General features: G+C 42.0%; 2 protein-coding genes across 2 annotated transcripts in view; one reads left to right on the forward strand and one right to left on the reverse strand.

The window, feature by feature from the left end:
* The window catches only part of LOC138373087 (uncharacterized), a 251,001-nt gene extending 241,031 nt beyond the window's left edge, over positions 1–9,970 (forward strand). The window contains exons 13-15 of the mRNA XM_069339112.1: positions 2,973–3,132; positions 3,842–4,007; positions 7,711–9,970. Coding sequence (XP_069195213.1) covers positions 2,973–3,132; positions 3,842–4,007; positions 7,711–7,849 — 465 coding nt within the window. The 3' untranslated portion in view covers positions 7,850–9,970. The remainder of the gene's footprint in view (positions 1–2,972; positions 3,133–3,841; positions 4,008–7,710) is intronic.
* Positions 9,971–20,287: 10,317 nt separating this feature from the next.
* On the reverse strand, positions 20,288–20,860 carry LOC138373059 (uncharacterized). Its single transcript, XM_069339080.1, has one exon. The coding sequence runs from the start codon at positions 20,858–20,860 to the stop codon at positions 20,288–20,290; it is 573 nt and encodes a 190-aa protein (XP_069195181.1).
* Between the last annotated feature and the right edge of the window lie 1,444 nt (positions 20,861–22,304).

Genomic DNA, 22,304 nt, shown 5'->3' on the forward strand with positions numbered 1-22,304 from the left:
TATCTCTTTGTTGGGGATAGTTTCCCTGGGAGCTGGGCCTTATCTAATTCCCACTAGTTGGTTACTCCATTACCTTAATCAATGAACCTACAGAGCAAGCACCAATTGATACTCAGTACATACTTATGTAACATAGCTCTGAGCAAATACAACTGAATATAAATCGAAGACTGAATTCTGTTCAATTATTATTAACTGAGAATTTTCTATTGGCCTCAATGGATGGTTAGTGACCAGTAGCCTGAGTAGTTGCAAGTCACAGTGACCAATGCCACTGATTCCACTGTAGTTCCGGAACCATACTTATATATATATATATATATATATATATATATATATATATATATATATATATATATATATATATATATATATATATATATATATATATATATATAATATATATATATATATATATATATATATATATATATATATATATATATATGTCGTACCTAATAGCCAGAACGCACTTCTCAGCCTACTATTCAAGGCCCGATTTGCCTAATAAGCCAAGTTTTCATGAATTAATGTTTTTTCGTCTACCTAACCTACCTAACCTAACCTAGCTTTTTTTGGCTACCTAACCTAACCTTACCTATAAATATAGGTTAGGTTAGGTTAGGTAGGGTTGGTTAGGTTCGGTCATATATCTACGTTAATTTTAACTCCAATAAACAAGAATTGACCTCATACATAATGAAATGGGTAGCTTTATCATTTCATAAGAAAAAAATTAGAGAAAATATAGTAATTCAGGAAAACTTGGCTTATTAGGCAAATCGGGCCTTGCATAGTAGGCTGAGAAGTGCGTTCTGGCTACTAGGTACGACATGTATATATATATATATATATATATATATATATATATATATATATATATATATATATATATATATGTATATATATATATATATATATATATATATATATATATATATATATATATATATATATATATATATGTATATATATATATATATATATATATATATATATATATATATATATATATATATATATATATATATATATATATATATATATACATGTCGTACCTAGTAGCCAGAACGCACTTCTCGGCCTACTATGCAAGGCCCGATTTGCCTAATAAGCCAAGTTTTCCTGAATTAATATATTTTCTCTAATTTTTTTCTTATGAAATGATAAAGCTATCCATTTTATTATGGATGAGGTCAATTTTTTTTATTGGAGTTAAAATTAACGTAGATATATGACCGAACCTAACCAACCCTACCTAACCTAACCTAACCTATCTTTATAGGTTAGGTTAGGTTAGGTAGCCGAAAAAGTTAGGTTAGGTTAGGTTAGGTAGGTTAGGTAGTCGAAAAACAATTAATTCATGAAAACTTGGCTTATTAGGCAAATCGGGCCTTGCATAGTAGGCTGAGAAGTGCGTTCTGGCTACTAGGTACGACATACATATATATATATATATATATATATATATATATATATATATATATATATATATATATGTCGTACCTAGTAGCCAGAACGCAATTTTCAGCCTACTATGCAAGGCCCGATTTGCCTAATAAGCCAAGTTTTCCTGAATTAATATATTTTCTCAAATTTTTTTCTTATGAAATGATAAAGCTACCCATTTCATTATGTATGAGGAAAATTTTTTTTTATTGGAGTTAAAATTAACGTTGATATATGACCGAACCTAACCAACCCTACCTAACTTAACCTAACCTATCTTTATAGGTTAGGTTAGGTTAGGTAGCCGAAAAAAGTTAGGTTAGGTTAGGTTAGGTAGGTTAGGTAGTCGAAAAAACATTAATTCATGAAAACTTGGCTTATTAGGCAAATCGGGCCATGCATAGTAGGCTGAGAAGTGCGTTCTGGCTACTAGGTACGACATATATATATATATATATATATATATATATATATATATATATATATATATATATATATATATATATATATATACATATATATATATATATATATATATATACATATATATATATAGTCGTGGAAGACGTGGGACGTGGAAGCTTCAACATAGTTTGCATGATCTGCTAGCTTCATCCAGTCCTCGTTTGTCATTTTTGTGGGTAATGGCATTCTACTTTAAAGCTGATAACTCTTGTCGAACTTTAATATAATCAGTTTTCTAAAATCTGGTCTCTTCTCACAGATAGTATTGGTGAGTTTATTTTATTTTATAGATTTGAATTATTTGCCGAAACTAGTTTCCTTTATTAAATACACATTAATAGTTAAAGTTATATAACAAGGATATTTCAGAACCAGTTTGAATTCTTAACCACTTGAAATAGTGCACTTCTCATTTTATATGTATTCAAACTTTGAACATCACTGTTTAGCTTTGGCATATTTAAGATCTCGATTATTATTGATTTGTACAGAAATTATGTCATAAGTTAACAGATGGTACAAATTCCTGTACTTAAAGATAATTTAATAGAAGGTTTAACCTGACGACATTGTTGAGTCATAAGGAATCTTTCTTCTGCAAAGTTGCGTAATACTGTTTCCTGTGGGAATCGAACCCACACTTCTTGGCTGAGAGCACAGATCCTTCTTACTAGGCAACACCGGAAAATGCTCCTGTAATCTATCATCTACGCCTCCATCGGCCATCTTGACAACCTCTTCTCTAAAGTTGAATGCTACAGTACTCCTCAGACTACACCTTTAACACTCTCTTAATCTTCACTGTCTTGTTTCAACGATTCAATACAACTTCAGTACATGCCTTTTGATCTCAAACTTTTTACAAAAATCATCATTTAGTTTTGTCTTTACTAGATTTTTACTAAATGATTACCTTCATCGTGCTTTTCACTCTTTATTTGGTTGCAAACTTTTCAGCCAGTTTATAATTATAGGACTGTTCTAATTTTAGGATTTTTTTTTACAAAGAATTGTTCTATTTTGTTTTATCCAATGTTGATGTTGTTTGGTGCGTCCAGAACTTCAAGGTGACGTGGTGGTGTCGCCAAGTGGACCCGGTACAGGAGACCTACCGGACGGACAGTAGCGGGAACATACAAATTTACAACTTGCAGCCTGTGCCGGCACCACTGGCTGCACAAAACCTAACAGGAGGAGGCTGTTTCGGCAAGGGTCCAGGTAACTCCTTTGTAAATCTTTATCCAGGTCGATTCTGAGAGTGAACAGTGGTGCATTTTTTCTGTTCTGTGTATGTTTAATTTTTTTACGTTAGCTAACACTAGATAAAAATTTAGACATGACGAATGTTATAAGAAAAACTTTTACTTATCACAAGTATATTGGTGTTTTGTATTTTAATATTAGATTGTAGAAGCATACATATTATATAATATTATATAATATTACATAATACATTTCACAAGATACTGACATGTTAGATGTATTTTATGTGTGTATAATCTATATTCTTTCTATATCAATGTATATAAGTCCAATAATGCGTATTCCTGACACCTGATAAACTTCCTGGTCACACACTTAATCTGTGCAAAACATAAATTTTTATATATATGGTCTTATTTCCACAATAATTATAATAATAGTTTGTATTAAAAACTATACAGAACACTGTACAGTGTAGTATAGTTGCCATATAAAGTACACCTTTAATAGAGCTAAGCGCTAATGTCGATGAGTATTCCAGTTCAAAGACCGACTTTGAAACCTTCCAGCAATGTTCTTATGTTCACAATATATTCCTAATTGCCTGACTTTACAGTACATATTTGTGGGTAAAGAAACTGTCCTGATTTCACTCTACAATATAACCTGTACTATATATCCTATGTTTCGTTGATAAGAGAATGGGCCTTATATATTCCACCAGGCACTCTGCAGTACAGTGGGGGAAGCATGACCCTATTGACCTCATGCTTGGTCCAGTCCGGTGTGACCTATGAGATCTTTGTCCGCATCACAAAAGACACAAGGCAGGCAAACTCCTCTATACAAGTTAATTATATGCAGTTTCCTCCACCTAACGTTCATATCAAGTAAGTTGTGGCAAATCCTCAGAACGTATTTGAACTGTATGAGTAAAACAGATCACTATATTGAAATATGTTAATACGTAGTTTTTTGGTATGATAATTATTTGCTAGTTTATCCTGTAGTAATGATAGTTGAAGGAAACACTCCACTTCACCCAAGAGCTAACTTCACCCATACAACACACAACTTATCTATCTAGATTTTATTAGGAACATTTAACACATTACACTCGTTCCAAGACTGTATTCCAGCCATCTAATACGTAATACACTCAAATGTGTAACCCACACATTTAACATACATTGCGCCTTCTCCCAGAGTTCATTCAAACCATATACCACTGTAAGTCCGAATTAATTCATCCACTGTTTATTATATCCATTCAGAGTTATATCTGCAACAGTTTATTCATATTATCGTGAACTATACTTCCTCGAAGACTCTATTCCAATCTTCTGACACTATACTTTCTTAAAGAACTTTTCAGCACTATTAGATTCCAAAAAGTTTATTCCAATCATATAACACGATAGTTCCGCCAAGAGTTTATTCCAGCCATCTAACACTATACATCATCCTAGAGTTTATTTTAACCATCTAACACTATACTTCCTCCTAGAGTTTATTTTAACCATCTAACACTATACTTCCTCCTAGAGTTTATTCCAAGCATCTAACACTATACTTCCTCCTAGAGTTTATTCCAAGCTTCTAACACTATACTTCCTCCTAGAGTTTATTCCAAGCTTCTAACACTATACTTCCTCCTAGAGTTTATTCCAAGCTTCTAACACTATACTTCCTCCTAGAGTTTATTCCAAGCTTCTAACACTATACTTCCTCCTAGAGTTTATTCCAAGCATCTAACACTATACTTCCTCCTAGAGTTTATTCCAAGCTTCTAACACTATACTTCCTCCTAGAGTTTATTCCAAGCATCTAACACTATACTTCCTCCTAGAGTTTATTCCAAGCATCTAACACTATACTTCCTCGTAGAGTTTATTCCAACCATCTAACACTATACTTCTTCCTAGAGTTTATTCCAAGCTTCTAACACTATACTTCCTCCTAGAGTTTATTCCAAGCTTCTAACACTATACTTCCTCCTAGAGTTTATTCCAAGCTTCTAACACTATACTTCCTCCTAGAGTTTATTCAAAGCATCTAACACTATACTTTCTCCTAGAGTTTATTCCAACCATTTACCGTTGTAAGTCCTCCAAGAATTGATTATACCCACCAGGATATATTATATTTGAAAGAGTTCATTCTAACCCTGTAGCATTACTCCTTACCAAGAGCTTAATCTAACAATGTACAAGTATACTTTTTCCAAGGGTCTAATCCAACTCTATTTCATTATACCTTGTCCAAGAATTTATTCCAATTGTCTACGACTGTTACGGGATATGATAGTAATAATAGTTTGTGATCTACCAGAAACCTAACCAATATTCTGTGTTATAGGGGCTGATAGTATACAGCGTATATGTTATACTCCCTCCATCTGTGGTGGACTAGGCCCGACCCCCGGGGAAAGTAATCATAAATTAACCTGTTAAGAGGTTATCTTCTTGACGTTGTCTTGAAATGACTACGGGGCTTAGCATCCCCGCGGCCCGGTCCTCGACCAGGCCTCATTTTTGTTACACAACCCTAGGAAGCAGCCCGTAGCAGCTGTTTCCCAGGTAACCTTTTACTGTTAGGTGAACAGGGGCATCAGGGCGGAAGAAACTCTGTCCATTTGTTTCCGCCTCCGGCGGGGATCGAACCTGGAACTTTAGGACTACGAATTCAGAGAGCTGTCCACTCAGCCGTCCGCCCCCCCTAACGGCTGATATAACAATCTACACACACAGGACTACACAGGTTAGAAACAAGTGGCTATAATTATTGGCTTTATTCTCACAGAATTCACTACCCACAACAAAACTCATAGGCAATAGGCATTACCTATTGACATTTACTCTATGAACAGAACCTCCCTTGGATAGAGATTAAGACTTACAATCAACACATCCTAGGCAAGCCCAAAAACTAGTAATGGAAGCACAGTGTAAACATTCCCTCAAAACCTTTACAATACATTAAATATCCTCTTAAAGCTGAATCCTACTAAACACAAACACTTTTGAGCCTGCTTTAAGTTGCATTATTAGATTAACTTTACATGCAAATAGTGGTGGCCAGTAAATAATGAAAAGATAGCACATAAGAATAGGATAGAACATAATAAAAGATAGGACATAACTGCCATAAGAATTATAATAGTATACACAATATGCCCAGCAGGTCAGCCAGCCAGCCAATTCCAAATTGAAAAACAGCGTCTCAGTCAGCCACTAAAAGTCCAAATCTCGTACAGTAACGAATAATTCCACAATTGTATTACAACCATCAAACTTTTACAACAGTGTCCTGATATGATATAATATTCTGGCTCTTTAATAATTAACTATTTCACAGACTTAGATCTCTTAGAACCGCTCAGTAGGTTCCGCTTTGCTCACTCTGCAAAGGAACGCTTTCACCTGATGATCACATCGCAAGCACAGTCAGAGGCTTCCAGTAATACTCCCCATCTTCACTTTGTCTACAAGTACATGGATGGAAAACATGTTCAGAAAATTTGTCATGACATACGAGAGAATCAAACTTAAATACGCAACATTTACTTGGAATCAATACCTCAAAATAATTATATAGATAAAACAGAAGAGGTTCAGTTAAATGCTGCCAAGGATTTCTGGTTCAAAACAATAAAAGCTGCGAGAAACGGCTACGGGTCCTAAACATGTCACAATTAGAAGAAGAAAAGTGAGATGATCACAACCATTAAGATTATGACTGCTACGGAGATCATTGATAAAGAGTAATGCTTCGACCTCTCAGCACACTGACGGTAAACAGGTTCAAATTAATGTAAAAAGGTACCAAAATACAAAGACTAATAGAATGTATAGCAAGAGAGTGCAGTATGTGCAAACTGCATGTGGTTTCAAAACTGTATGTAATCAAAATATAAGCATTAGGAAGTTCTACTAGCTGATCTCTCATCTTCTAACTCCAATTAGGTAGAAACACAAACACATATACACAGACATATATGTATCAGTAAATATTGATTTGCATATAATTTATCTGTGACTGCACATAGTCAAAATAATAAGGATAAAAATAAATGGACCAAGATTTTATAGGCTGCCTGATGTTAATGTTTCTGCACTCTAAGACTATAAGCGGTAACAGCTACTAACAAAAATACTGATACTCTAAATACACAGAAATGACATTAGCCTGATATATCAAGGAGAAAATCTATAGGAGCTGTGATGAGGATTGGAAACTATGATCGAACATAGGTTCGAATCCTCGTCACGGCTCCGGTGGATTTTGTCATTGATATAACACAATAATGTCATTTATCTATGTATTTAAAGAGGAGCATCAGAGGTAGAACATTCCCAGGTGATAGAGCCAAAGTGCATGGGGGAGGGGCGGATTGTATGAAACCATGGTTCAGTTTTAGTGGCAGCCTCGGAAATCCTCGAGGGTGCAGTAGTACCCCAGGCTACAATTCTTTTGAGCATGTCGTGACATAGTCGTCTAGAGCGTGCCTCTGGGAATACCCAGCGCATAGCTTCGAATCCTCATCACGACTCCTGTGGATTTTTTCACTGATACTCTTAACTTCTCATTTAGGTGCGTGGATGAGAAACTCTGTTGGCCCTACAACGGCGGTCTCCTTGTCAAACCATCCTCTCACTGGGGTCTGGTGGGAAGCTGTGTGTCCGCTTGCTCCGACAACATGGCTTATCAATGGAACATCACCGATATGTAAGATCAACAGGTTTTCCTCTGCACACGGGTTGAATATTTGAGGATAATATTTTTGTTATCGATTTATGACTGGTGAAAGGTAAATAAGCCGTAACAATTATTCTTAATGATATGACAATAATAATAATATTATGTTGTTTATTTCGGTGTTTGGGTTTAAGGCTAATCAAGCAAGGAAGAGCCAATAAGGCCATAACACGAGCATACTAATTATCCTGGAAGTATACTTTCATCCTGATTATAGGCCAGGACTAAAGTGAACTTAAGTGTATTGACACTAAACTGGGTAAACCATACAGTGTAAATATCTCTTAGTCAGCTTTGGTTTGATATTGAGCGTGACCGCTGCTGGGTTAATAAAACCGTGGCACTTGCTTACTGATAAACCTTTTACTTTACTTCAGCAATAAATTTAGTGGCAAAATTTAACTCTTAGTATATATAGCGTATCGTAATAGCCAGAGTTACCTAATTAAACAAATTTCCTTACAAAATTATACTTCGAAAATTATATTTTATAAATTCATAAATTATAAAAATACATATAATATATATTCAATTGAGAATGTAGAAGCTTCGTGATTTATAATATAAAATTTTGTGAAATTAGATTTTTTAAGGAAAATCGTTAGTTGGATAACTGAGGCTCTACTTAATAAGTTATTTTTATTATCAATTAAATTTGCTCACCTAATTATAAAGAATTTTGTTTTGACCCAGATGTATGAAAATATACGAAAGTGCTTTGTCTTTTAGGCAAAAGGGACCTTGCCTACTTGGTCAAAAAGTGCAGTTCTAGCTATTGCATATGACATACACCGAAAAGCAAAATATACTCCTTGGTGTATATCTCCATCCCAGTATTATTGTTGGCCTGTTCAGCGGCCGTAAGGCCGAAGAGCCTCTAGAGTTATTATAGCCACCACAACGCATCACTAACAACCCAGCAAGAACACCGTCCAATACTACCACAACGCATCACTAACAACCCAGCAAGAACACCGTCCAGTACTTCCACAACGCATCACTAACAACCCAGCAAGAACACCGTCCAGTACTTCCACAACGCATCACTAACAACCCAGCAAGAACACCGTCCAGTACTTCCACAACGCATCACTAACAACCCAGCAAGAACACCGTCCAATACTACCACAACGCATCACTAACAACTGTTAGGGTTTCCAGTCCAATATTTCCCCTAATCCAGCAGTAAGTCATATCACCCTAATCTGTACATACTCTGATGTCCATGGAAAAGTTTAGTACATTTAAAGGATAGCCTGAGTTGTCGATTGGTGATAAATTACTATTTTTATTTGGTTTTGGATGTGGGTTACGCCTTTCTACCGGAACAAATATAAAGGCGAGAGGAGAGCTTCCCGCTGGAGGAGGCTAGCGCGCGTTTCATTGTGGGAGCAGTGCCAGCCACCCGGCGATTGGTCAGTGCAGGGTGTGTGGCAATGTTGACCAATGGGGCGGTGCCTCAGGGTGTGACGTAGCGGGTCGGCTGGCGCCAGTTACTCAAAGCGGAAAAACGTGGAGCTACGACTACGATCAGAAGCGCGCTCGCCAACTCTTCAAGTTTGAGAGGCCAGGGAGCCTCAAACAGTGGATTATTCAGCATCAGTTATTACCCAGACGTCAAGGATGGCTTGTCAACTCCAGGGGAGTGTAAGAAGGCATAGCTCAGCTGGTGAAGTGGGCGTCGGGAGCTAGAGGCCGACAAGTCTTACGACCGTGTGTGCAGGCACTGGGAGGAGCCATGCCAAAGTTCCTACGGGTCATGCACTGGTATAACTGAGAGAGGCTGGCGGGACGAGTGTCAAATCCACGGTGCAGTGTATGGACACTGAACGAGACCAGTGGGAAGGGACAACGCGTTTATGATGCGAGGGAGGAAGATGTGAGCAATGTCAGCCTGCAGTGTCAGAAGAGAAATCTGCAGTGAGAAGAATCAGGTACGGAGATGATGAGCTAAGCTATAAGTCACCGAGAGACCCCCCACGAGCCAGACCCTTGTTAGCGAAGAGTTGATCAGCGAGCAAAGGACCCCGGCTGCCATCACGAGGAAGGGACGGGGAAGGGAACTACCAGGGGAAAGCGCCAAGCCATGAGACTAAATATCACATCTAAGGGGTCAGGATAAGGATTCGGGGGGGGGGGGAGGGGGAGGTGAATGCCCAACCACTTGGACGGTCGAGGATTGAACGCCGACCTGCATTGAGCGAGACCGTCGCTCTACCCTCCAGCCTAAGTGGTTGGGTCCATCACAAGGAAGAATCTACGACTATTTGTAGTATAGAGAGAGTTAAGGTAGATAATCATTCCCTCCCCATTTCCCTTGAGTTAGGTGAAGTTAGTTAATTTATTATTATTATTGATTTATTGTTAGATGACCAGTATTATCATATATGTAGTGATACGTGAATGTTTGTTTCATGTACGAATTATTAGTGACTATTGTAGAAGGACATTATCCATTCAGTGTTTTAGAGAAGAGTGAATAAAATTAATTTATATGCAAGCGAAAGGAGATAACTAGTATTGAGGTGACAGTTCATGACAAGTTTGAATGGGTCAGCTGAAGGAGTTGCCAGAGGTGACTTGCTGGAGTGTTGCCACCATCCACCAGTGAAGCGGATTTTATCACCTGTGACCTCACAACATATGTGTATACTTTACTTAGTAAATTCACTTTTATTTTACCAATGGGTTTATGTTATCTCCTCCATTTCTTGAGTAATTAGTGTGGTGTACCAATTGAAATGTGGCACACCACACTCTGTCAAGGTGTTCTATGCTAGACGTTGAGGATAATATCACTGAGATTAGTGTTACTGGGTCGAGTGAGTAGAGGACCCCGTTGGCGACCTTGTTGGCTGTATATGTCAGTACTGGATATATCAAGCTGTGGAGTATATCAACCTGTTAGGTATTTTGTTTGCGTCGAGCAATTCGGTCATGAGATCCGAGTCTCTGTGTTAACTAGTAGGCATCCTTCAGTCTCGGGAGACTATGGAGTTGCGCCCTAGTTGTCAATTCTGGTGCAGCGTCTGGTGTGACTGATGAGGCCAATCCGAGAGTGGCAGTCCATCCCACACCGAGCACAAACGAAGTCCGATTCTGGTCTGTCTTCCTAGCTACCGGCCTTCCTTCTCTGTCTCTTTGCCTCCGATTCTTTGGCAAGTGACTCCTCGAACTTGGAGAGACCTCTTTGAACAGACTGCCTCCAGGCTGAACGGTCTGCAGCCTGTGTCTCCCATATAGCTAGATCGACGTCCATGGCTTTCAGGTCCCTCTTGCATACGTCTTTGTACCGTAGCTGGGGCTTGCCTGTTGGACGCTTTCCCTGCATCAGCTCTCCGTACAGGAGATCCTTGGGGATCCTGCCGTCGCCCATTCGCACAACGTGCCCGAGCCAGCGCATTCGTCTCTGTTTCAGCATGTACGATTCTTGCTCTCCCCAAGACGTTGTTGTTTGTCACCTTGTCCTGCCAGGTGATGTCCAAGATGTGTCGAAGGCAGCGCATGTGGTAGGCATTCAGCTGTCTTTCCTGACGGGCGCGGAGTGTCCAAGACTCACTGCCATAAAGGAGAGTGCTCAGGACACAGGCTCTGTAAACCTGAATCTTAGTATACTCAGTTAGCCTATTGTTGGTCCACACTCTCTTTGTCAGTCTTGACATGGTAGTAGATGCCTTACCGATGCGTTTGTTTAGCTCCGTATCAAGAGAGAGGGAGTCAGAGATTGTGGAGCCCAGGTACACGAAGTCGTGAACGACTTCCAGTTTGGAATCAGAGATGCCGATGTCAGGTGGGGAGTCCACTCCTTGTCCCATGACTTGTGTTTTCTTCAGACTGATGGTGAGTCCGAAAGCCTGAGAGGACTCGCTGAAGCGGGTTATGAGCCGTTGGAGGTCTTCAGCTGAGTGGGCAGTGACTGCTGCGTCGTCGGCAAAGAGGAAGTCGCGCAGACACCTCAGCCGAACCTTTGTCTTGGCTCTCAGCCTGGCGAGGTTAAAGAGCTTTCCATCCGACCTGGTCCGGAGGTAAATGCCTTCCGTGACAGATCCGAAGGCGTGCCGCAGCATAACTGCGAAGAAAATCCCGAATAGGGTTGGAGCCAGTACGCAGCCCTGCTTTACTCCACTTCGGATGTCAAAGGCGTCTGATGTTAGGCCATCAAAGACCACGGTGCCCCTCATGTTCTCATGGAAAGATCTGATGATGCCGAAGAGCCTGGGTGGGCATCCGATCTTGGGGAGGATCTTGAACAGGCCATCCCTGCTGACGAGGTCGAAAGCCTTCGTCAGATCTATGAAGGCTACAAAGAGTGTAATATGGCTACTTCTGCAGCACTTCAAGGTCTCAGCAGGAATGCCATCTTTGCCAGGAGCTTTACCAGAAGCAAGGGAGTCTAGGGCATCGCTGAGTTCTTCCAGGGTCGGTTCGCTGTCGAGCTCCATTAACACAGGCAGACACTCAATGGCGCTCAGGGCATCTTCGGTGACCACATTGTCCCTGGCGTATAGCTCAGAGTAGTGCTCGGCCCAGCGCTTCAGCTGCAGTGTCTGGTCCTGAATCACCTCACCAGTGGCAGATTTCAGAGGAGCGGTCTTCCTCTGGATTGGGCCGAGGGCCTGCTTGATGCCGTCATACATTCCCCTTACATTGCCTGTATCCGCTGCAGTCTGTATCTGGGAGCAGAGCTGGAGCCAATAGTTGTTGGCACATCGCCTGGCGCTCTGCTGCACTTTGCAGCGGACGGCCGAAGGATCTGTAAGTTGCGCTGACTTGGGCAGGCTTTGTAGGCTGCCAAGGCGTTTCTCTTCTCTTCGATTACAGGTGTCATATCTTCCGAGTGAGCCTCGAACCAGTCTGCCAACCTGCTGGTCTTCTTGCCAAAGGTGGAAATGGCAGCGTTGAACACAGCGTCTCTGAAGTGCTCCCATCTTTTACAGGCAGTGACCCCAGCTGGGCCAGGGAGAGCTTCCTCGAGCACGTGTGCAAAATCTTCCACCTTGTCCTGGTTGCGGGTCTTCGTGGTGTCGATGCGAGGTCTGCCCGCCTTTTTCGAGTGATGAATCTTCTTTGGTTGCATCTTGACCCTGCTACATTCCAGGGAGTGGTCGGTGTCACAGACAGCACTCTGGTAGCTACACGTAATCTTGACGCTGGGTAGACTTGCACGCCTGGTAAGAATCAGGTCAAGCTGGTGCCAGTGCTTGGATCTGGGGTGTCTCCAAGATACTCGGTGTTGAGGCTTTGTGCCGAAGAACGTGTTGGTGACACAAAGACCATGAAGGCAGCAGAGTTCTAGCAGACGTTGCCCGTTCTCATTCATCCTTCCTATGCCGAATTGACCCAGGCAAGTGGGCCAAATGTTGTGCTCGGCACCCACTCTGGCGTTGAAGTCGCCGAGGATGAACAGTGGCTCCTTTGCAGGGATTCTCGCTATGACTCTGTTGAGGTCATCGTAGAATTTTTCCTTTGCCTCTGCTGGAGAAGTCAGGGTTGGTGCATATGCACTAATTACATTGACTGGTCCTGTTTGGGAGTACAGTTGCAGAGACAGAATTCGTTCGGTTTCCCCCATCGGTGGCATAATGTGTCCCAACAGTGCATTCCTGACGGCAAATCCCACACCATGTTCTCTGGTCTCATCTGGAGGTTTTCCTTGCCAGAAGAAAGAGAAGGTCCTCTCTCTCACAGATCCTGATCCTGGGAGCCTGGTCTCTTGGAGAGCAACAATATCCAACTGCAGCTTGCTCAGCTCCCTATCGATGATTGCTGTTTTTCGGGCGTCATTGATTTCTTGCAGGTCGTCAGAGAAACCTGGTGTCAGTGTCCTGACGTTCCATGTGCCCAGCTTTAGGGCAGTTGATATTTTCTTCTTTGGTTTGGTATTGCTTGGTGCAAAGTTGTCGGGCCGCTTGTCAGTTTTCACCCTAAACCCCACGCACCCAGTGAGGTTAACGGACCGTGGCGAGGCAACACCTTATTGGCTGGGGTTTGCCCAGCTTGAGGCGGGCGGTAGCTGCCCAGTGGGGCGCGATGACCCCTCCCACCGTCGGAAGCAACCCCTGGCGTCACACTCTTCGCCAATCGAGCAGAAGACTTAAAACCGGTAGACTGTCGCTTCCCGTGTTGGTTCGACGCTGTGAGGCGAAGCTGGTGTGTCCTCTCCAGGGCGCAAAGCCTGGGTAGGTAGATATGGAGGAGAAGCTGTTACCCATGCAGCAGGTCCCCCCTCTCCACGTTGCTGAAATTATCCAATAGAAAGGCAAATGCCAATACGCATGGTTCCAGCAACGTCGCAGGAGCTGCCAGAACGAGGTCGACGTCAACAACGAACTGCCTTAGGGGCTCCAACTCCGGATTTTTCCTCGAGGCTGACTCCTGAAGCCTTCCCAAAAAAGGGTATGGCCGCAAGGCAGCGGAGGTTTAAAATCAGGGTTTTCCTTCCCCTATAGATGGGCTGCCTTCCCAGGCTATCGAGTCCCATCTACCCGGAGCAGCTGGTTTTAAGGCGCCAGAGGCACGCCCTCGCCCCTTCTCCTGTCGGTAAAAGCAGTTCCGCCGGACTTAGACTAAGCCACCCGTGCAGGCCAGGAGTTGGACTCGGTTGTCAGAGGCTATTTGAGACGCATGCCGTATAGGAGCATTTTATAGGTCATGGGAGCTCGTCCCCCATTACCACCCCCTGGCTATGACAACCCCTTGGAACCTTGTTAACTAACACATTAGGAAAGGGGGCTGAGGGAGGTCGAACTTAATTCACTCGCTACAGGTGCAAGGCCGGGTTTCAGGAAGTAGTAGTAGTAGCGCGAAGTAGACTGAGATGCTCCCAGAGTGGTCAGTGTGCACCCAGGACCAGGGGAGCAAAGACCAACGCAACACAGCCCAGCAAGAACACCGTTCAGTACTACCACAACTCACCACTAAAACCCAGCAAGAACACTGACCAGTACTACCACAACGCATCACTAATAACCCAGCAAGAACACCGTTGTAGTTGAGTACAACACACCACTAACATCCCAGCAAGAACACCGTCCAGTACTACCACAATGCACCACTAACAATGCAGCAAAACACCGTCCAATACTACCAAAATGCACCATTAACAACCCAGCAAGAACACCATCTAGTACTACCAGAACGCATCACTAATAACTTTCCCGGGGTTAGGCTTTTAGAAAACTTGATTATTAAACCAAAGTGATACTTGCTTACCGACGAACAGAGAGCCCAACCACTCCCCGAAAGAAATATGATCGACCACGTCAACCACACTTCTGCTGCCGTCAGTCGACCAACAATGAACACTGGAGTGCTTGCAATTAGTTGGGAGATCACCCTGTAAGCGTCTTGTTCTTGGAGAGGGGTTCTGCGTCACCTTTATTCAAGGGTGCGGCTCCAAACCTGGCCTAGTTGTCACAGTACACACCCACTCGAGCTGCCATGATTTCCCTCATACTTTCCTTGTTGTGGGATGAGCTTAGTCCTAAATCCCCCCTTTATGAGTTATTGTCCACTGTCACTCAATTTGCAACTGTCTCTCTCTCTCTCTCTCTCTTACTATCCAGGAAGCCTCACCAGGACAAGGGCAAAAATCAGCTGTTAGCATACAAACATTTATTACATAAAACATATACAAGAAAATAAATAAGAATAATATTACAGTGCAGCACCCTAGGCTACTACCAACCGATAACACTCCAATAATACCTCAAACCTTCACCAAATAAATTAGTATTAGGCTGCTACTCAATCTTTTGCTCACAACACACTGCCCCCCTCACTGCTTGAGGTTGAAATACTTGGCACAAATATATATATATATATATATATATATATATATATATATATATATTATATATATATATATATATATATATATATATATATATATATATATATATATATATATATATATATATATATATATATATATATATATATATATATATATATCTCCAAACAAAACTGAAATCAATCTCTCACCTTACACTGCACCTATCATGCCAATATGCAATCAAGCACTCCCTCAAACATCTCAATGTATCTATATGATTCTCTGTTCTATTCCTCAAGGCCCATTACTAAAGACATCTATCTGGGTCCTTGAAATTCTAGTAGGCATTCATGCAGTCCATCAATCTGCTGCACATGATGTCCCCCTCGAATGTCAGTGAAGCTCCTCTACATGGCATCACAAAAAAAATGTGTTACTCCCCTACACTGTTTGAAGTTCGACTATATCCATGGACTTCCATTCCCCAACTTGAAGTTCTGCTCCACCTTGCAGTTCAGCTCCCATTTGAAGTTCAACTCTACACCTGGAGATCAGCTCTACACCTGGAGTTCAGCTCCCACTTGGAGTTCACCTTATAATCATCTCCCGAAGCGAAGTTTCCATTTTAACTTCTCCCATACAAACCTGCAATTCCATTACCATGCCATAATAAAATGTTTTCCTAACAAAACGTAAATAATAAATTTATATGCCAACACTAAATCTCACCCTTCCGACGTCGGTATCCTGAAACACAAACCGAAGCTGTCTCTATTTTCCTCGTATTACAACTTGTAATAAAGTTGTTACATCTTGGCTTAACGTGTTTATAACGTATTAGAACGTTGTTACAACTTCCTATATTGGTTGTTACAACTGGTTAGGAGGTGTTAAAACGTGTTCGAACATTGTACCAACGTCGTAGTTTAAGTGTGTGTTTTGTGGTTAAGCGCCGGTCCAACTGAGGTGGATACTTCCCCATTCTGGACGAGTCCACATCGAAATGAACCCGGGCTGGCGGCCAAGGAGCTCTGCCCCCTCAGTCGCCCACTGACCTCCAGCAAGTAAGGATGTGCTGCTCCTCTCTCCAGCATGTTCACTCATCTCTAACTCCTTATCTCTGCTCACTGTCTTAATAAAATATCTACCCTACATAAGCATACGTTTTCTATGATCGCTGGGCATACGATCAAACACTTGTTATCATTCTATCAACTGATTAAATGAGCTAACCGCAGGTTTCGGGACGTGAAGGTGCCCCCTCTGGCGCTTCAAGATGGCGTCCACTCCGGTCGGCCAACAAAATTACTTTAGGACTGCCTCACAAAGATCCTTCCAGTCCTAACTTGAGCTCACAAAGTCGTCTGGCAGGCTCCACTCAGAAGTACCTGATTACTCTCCTCCACTCGAGGATATAACACATTAGAGTCTCACACAGACACGACCACCACTAGGCTTCAGTTCGCCTCTAATATCTTCATAATCACAGAGAAATGGCATACGTCATGTCCTCGGCAGCTTCCTCACCAGTTGTACACTGTGGCCTTCACTCAAACACTATCCAGAACCGTGTTCTTCTATCTTCCCAGGATAGAGTGATGCGCGTCCATTCCTGACGACTGTGGCAACTCCAGTGATGCGCCACGCTCTCCATCGGCGTCACGTCACTAAATGTCGACATCTTATTCCCTCTTCCATAAGATGCTCATCCTCTGCTTGTACTCTTTTAAGTTACTCACATATACTTAATATATTTCCTTCCTCTGACATTTTAATCTTTGGTCAAGTGTGCAGAATAACTCTCATCTGGTTGACTCACCCCACCAGGCTATCTGGGGGTCATAACACAACTCTGCAAGAACACCGTCTAGTACTATCACAACGCATCACTAACAACCCAGCAAGAACAAGCATAATAAATAATAAAGAAAGGTCTTAATAAAGAAAGTTTAATAAGCCCAGTCGATAGAGCTTCGGTCTCATACGCCTGAGGTCCACGGTTCAAGACACCTACAGCCCAGGTGAACGGAATGTTTATTTCCACAGAAGTGTGGAAGGATTCACCTCACAGGTGCCGAACGAGGCTACTTAGTGCAGGTGGAAGAATAAGTAATTAATTGGCTGAGGGCACATACGACCAAAGACCACATTCACTCCAAACATCTCCCGCCTACGGGCTATTAATGCCCGTGCCACCTCTTGTGGTGGCTTAATCTTCATCAATCTATGTACAGAATCACACACACACATGTCATACCCTGGATGCAAGACGTTTAAGGCTATATGAGTGCACAATAATGTAAGAGAGTTAAGTTATGGCACTTATACCATTTGCTGTAAAAAGCTTGACCCAGATTTTGAACGATTTAACAGTCTGTTCCTCTTGTTATCCACTTAGTTCACGTTGGTACGGCTGGGTGCACACACGGCGTGGTGGTGCACACAGACACGAAGGTATTGAGCAGCACACAATCAATATACAGCCAAAGTTCTTTTCACTCCTGAGTGACGATAACAGATTGCCCAGTCACTTGCAACACAATAGTATATGAGAGTTAAGCACCTTCAAAAGGTCAGGGAATATACCGGGAAGCACACAGCATCCACCTCTACAATAACATTAATTGGAGGGGAGGATGGTGCAAGGAGAGTGCGCGTGGTCTACTGGACATGGATCTCACCAAAAGCGACCTTGAGATTTGCTCTGTGAAGGCCCTGACCTGGACATATTCCATTTACAGAATATGGTCCAAGACTACATCTAGGGGCACACCTTAGTCCCAGGATCACCATGCACAGGATGCATAAGGGTCAATATAGTCTCGCTTAGGATAACTGCAGCCAGGATAGCTGGTAGCCAACTATCTAACCAGAGTCGTCATCTGGAGTACCACTTCTCCTAATGGTGTCTCACAAGAGGGTGGATGACCTGGCCGGAGCCCACGAGTGGGTAAGGCGGCGGCCGGAGGGACCCCATGAGCATACATGATATCCCTCCCGCTCCGGGGCCTTGTTAGGAGCTTCCACTATGTCTAGTTTTCCATGTATGCCGACGTCAAGTCACCAATCCTGCCGCTTAGGCAGCTTGCTGTTTTGGCCTTCAGCGTTAGTTTTTTTTAATGATATACTGTGCAACCCTACCTGTGTGTGCTGTGTCCCATATAAGAAAAAAACAAATACAAAAGAATTTTCTATTTAATGTTTGTTTGTTTTTCAGTTTATTATTGTGTGTTATTAGTATCATCTTAACTCTTGTGGGTTGTGATGAGATCTGCCATTTATGTGTATTTTAGTTTGTGTTTTGATAGGGTATTAGGTATGCTTAGAGGTGCCTTCTCGCCATGCCCTGTGGCTGGGGGCATTGGTGCTCTGAAGCTACATAAACACCTTATACCCCCCCGAAGTGGCAAGGGGAGTTAGGGGACAACAAATGAGTACTTATACCATTCGTTGTAAACAGGATGACCCAGATTATGAACGATTTAACAGTCTGTTCTTCTTGTCATCCACTTAGTTCACTTTGGTCATATGATAACATCAATCACGACTTAAGTTTTTCGTTATAGTCACTGTAACGAGTTATGCAGTTTGGAGACTCTGCTTAGCCCAAACTGGGTACACATGATAAGTGATAGAGAACTTTATCTTTGAGTCCAGAGACGTTTGATTTGGCCGAAACAAAGATTGTCTTTACGACATGGTCTCACGACTCAGAATGAGGAGTACAGCCTCCCAGCGAGACTATTGAGTTCACTGCTTTGTGTGACTAGAGAGAGATGAGAAGCCACTAAGGTAACAGTAAACATAACGGGCCAATCGCAGAGCAGCGATGAGGGTAGAAATAGGCTAAGCTACTCTATCCATTTGAGATGTATTTTATTGTCTCAATAAACGTACTTGAACTTAAACAGAGCAGCTTCAATGTCTGGCAGGAGTAGTAGAAACAATTTCCGGAAATCATGGGATAAGCGTATGTGACATCACACTTGCCTTGAGTAGTTTGCCAAGACTTTTGCTCATAGAAAGGTAATTGATTACCATCTTGGAGTGCCTTTCAGCAGCCAGAGGGCAGTAATATTCCTGGAACATCAAAAAAATCTCGTAGACTTGAGGAAAAGTGAATTCCACACTAGTTACTCCATTTATCATCATCATTCTATTATGCAGGAAGAACCACACGTCTATGCGTCATCCAATAAGGTTAGCAGACTTCTAGATGTTACCACTGCTAGGCATAGCCTCGGCTACAAGTAGCTTTGAGAGTCTGTAACATCTGCTGATGTAGACTTGACTAAATGTAAACTCTGTCAGCAGAACTACTCGCATACTTTGAGTCATTATATATTGAAATGTGAAAACATCGCGGAATTCAGAGATAACACCATCAATTTAGTTCAAGGAATGTGTAAGTACTTTATTCATAATGATGTTCTGCCAGGAATCTTAGCGTTAAATCCCAAAATTTGCTTACTGTAGGTAATGCATGAACATGACTGTGAAGCTGCCGCCCAGTTGGGTGGGTGTGTAAAGCTGCCGCCCAGTTGGGTGGGTGTGTAAAGCTCCCGCCCAGTTGGGTGGGTGTGTAAAGCTGCCGCTCAGTTGGGTGGGTGTGTAAAGCTCCCGCCCAGTCTGACTTCCTCAGACATTCTCCTTCACATGGTTTAGTGTGAAGATATTCTTCCTCACATGGTTCAGCGTGAAAACATTCTCCTTCACATGGTTCATCATAAAGACGAGGACATTCTCTTTTACATGGTTCAGCGTTAAGACATTTTCCTTACCAAGAACCAGCGTGAAGACATTCTCCATTACATGGTTCAGCGTGAGGACATTCTCCTTCACATGGTTCAGTGTGAAGACATTCTCATTCATATTGTTCAGCGTGAGGACGTTCTCCGTCACAAGGTTCAGGGTGAAGACATTTTCCTTACCAAGAATCAGCGTGAAGACATTCTCCATTAATTGGTTCAGCGTGAGAACATTCTCCTTCACATGGTTCAGTGTGAAGACATTCTCATTCATATTGTTCAGCGTGAGGACATTCTCCTTCACAAGGTTCAGGGTGAAGACATTCTCATTCATATTGTTCAGCGTGAGGACGTTCTCCTTCACAAGGTTCAGAGTGAAGACATTCTCCTTCATATTGTTCAGCGAGAGGACATTCTTCTTCACGAGGTTCAGCGTGAGGACGTTCTCCTTCACATGGTTCATCTTTAGGACATTCTACATCACAAGTTTCAGCGTGAGAAAATTCCTCTTCAGAATATTCAGCGTGAAGACATTCTCCTTCACAAGTTTCAGCGTGAGGACATTCTCCTTCACAAGGCTCAAAGTGAAGACATTCTTTTTCTCAAAGTTTAGCATGAGGACATTCTCCTTCATATGGTTCAGTGTAAAGACATTTTTATTCGCATGGGTCAGCGTGAAGACATTCTCCTTCACAACGTTCAGCGTAAATACATGCTCATTCTAATGGTTCAGCGTGAAGACATTCTCCCTGACAAGCATATCAGCGTGAGTACACTCTCCTTCACATGGTTCAGCGTGATGACATTCTCCTACAAATGGATCAGTGTGAAGACATTCTCCAACAAATGGTTCGGCGTGAAGACATTCTCCTTCAAAAGGTTTAGCTTGAAGACATTCTCCTACAAATGGTTCAGCTTGTGAAAATTCTCCTACAAATGATTCAGCGTGAAGACATTCTCCTTCACAAGGTTCTGCGTAAGGACATTCTCTTTCACATGGGTCAGCATGAAGACGTTCTCCTTTCCAAGGTTCAGTGTGAGGACATTCTCCTTCACAAATTTCAGCGTGACGACATTTTCCTTCAGATGGCTCAGCGTGAAGACTTTCTTCTTCACAAGGTTCTGCATGAAGACATTCCTCTTCCTATTGTTCAGAGTGAGGGCATTCTCCTTCACGAGGATCAGCTTGAAGACATTCTCGTTCACAAGGTTTAGCGTGAAGGCATTCTTCTTCGCATGGTTGAGCATGAGGACATTCTCCTTGACAAGATTCAGTGTAAAGTCATTCTCATTCACAAGGGTCAGCGTGAGGACATTCTCCTTCGCATGGTTCAGCGTGAAGACATTCTCCTTCTCAAGGTTTAGCATGAGGACTTTCTCCTTCATATGGTTCAGTGTGAAGACATTTCCCTTCTCAAGGTTATGCGTGAAGACATTCTCCTACAAACAGTTCCTTGTGAAGACATTCTCCTTCACAAGGAAAATGTGAAGACATTCTTCTTTATAAGGTTCAGCGTGAAGACATTCTCCTTCACATAGTTCAGCGTGACGACGTTTTCTAAAACAAAGTTCAGTGTGAGGATATTTCCTTCACAAAGTTTAGCGTAAAGACATTTTCCTTCACGAGGTTAAACGTGAGGACATTCTCCTTCACAACATTCAGCGTGAAGACATCTTCCTTCATATTGTTCATCGAGAGGACATTTTAATTCACGAGGTGCAGCATGCAGACATTCTTCTTAACATGGTTCAGCGAGAAAACATTTTCCTTCATATTGTTCAGCATGAAAACATTCTTCTTCACAAGATTCAACATGAGGACATTCTCCTTCGAATAAGTTCTGGGTGTAGATATTCTCCTTCACATCGTTCAGAGTGGCGACATTTCCTTTCAGATGGTTCAACGT

The sequence above is a fragment of the Procambarus clarkii genome, chromosome 41 (assembly GCF_040958095.1).
Source record: "Procambarus clarkii isolate CNS0578487 chromosome 41, FALCON_Pclarkii_2.0, whole genome shotgun sequence".
In the NCBI taxonomy this organism is placed as follows: Eukaryota; Metazoa; Arthropoda; class Malacostraca; order Decapoda; family Cambaridae; genus Procambarus; species Procambarus clarkii.

Excerpts from the sequence above, each read along its gene's own strand:
- LOC138373059 (XM_069339080.1), bottom strand. The coding sequence starts at position 20,860 with ATGAACCATGTGAAGGAGAACGTCCTCACGCTGAACCTCGTGAAGAAG.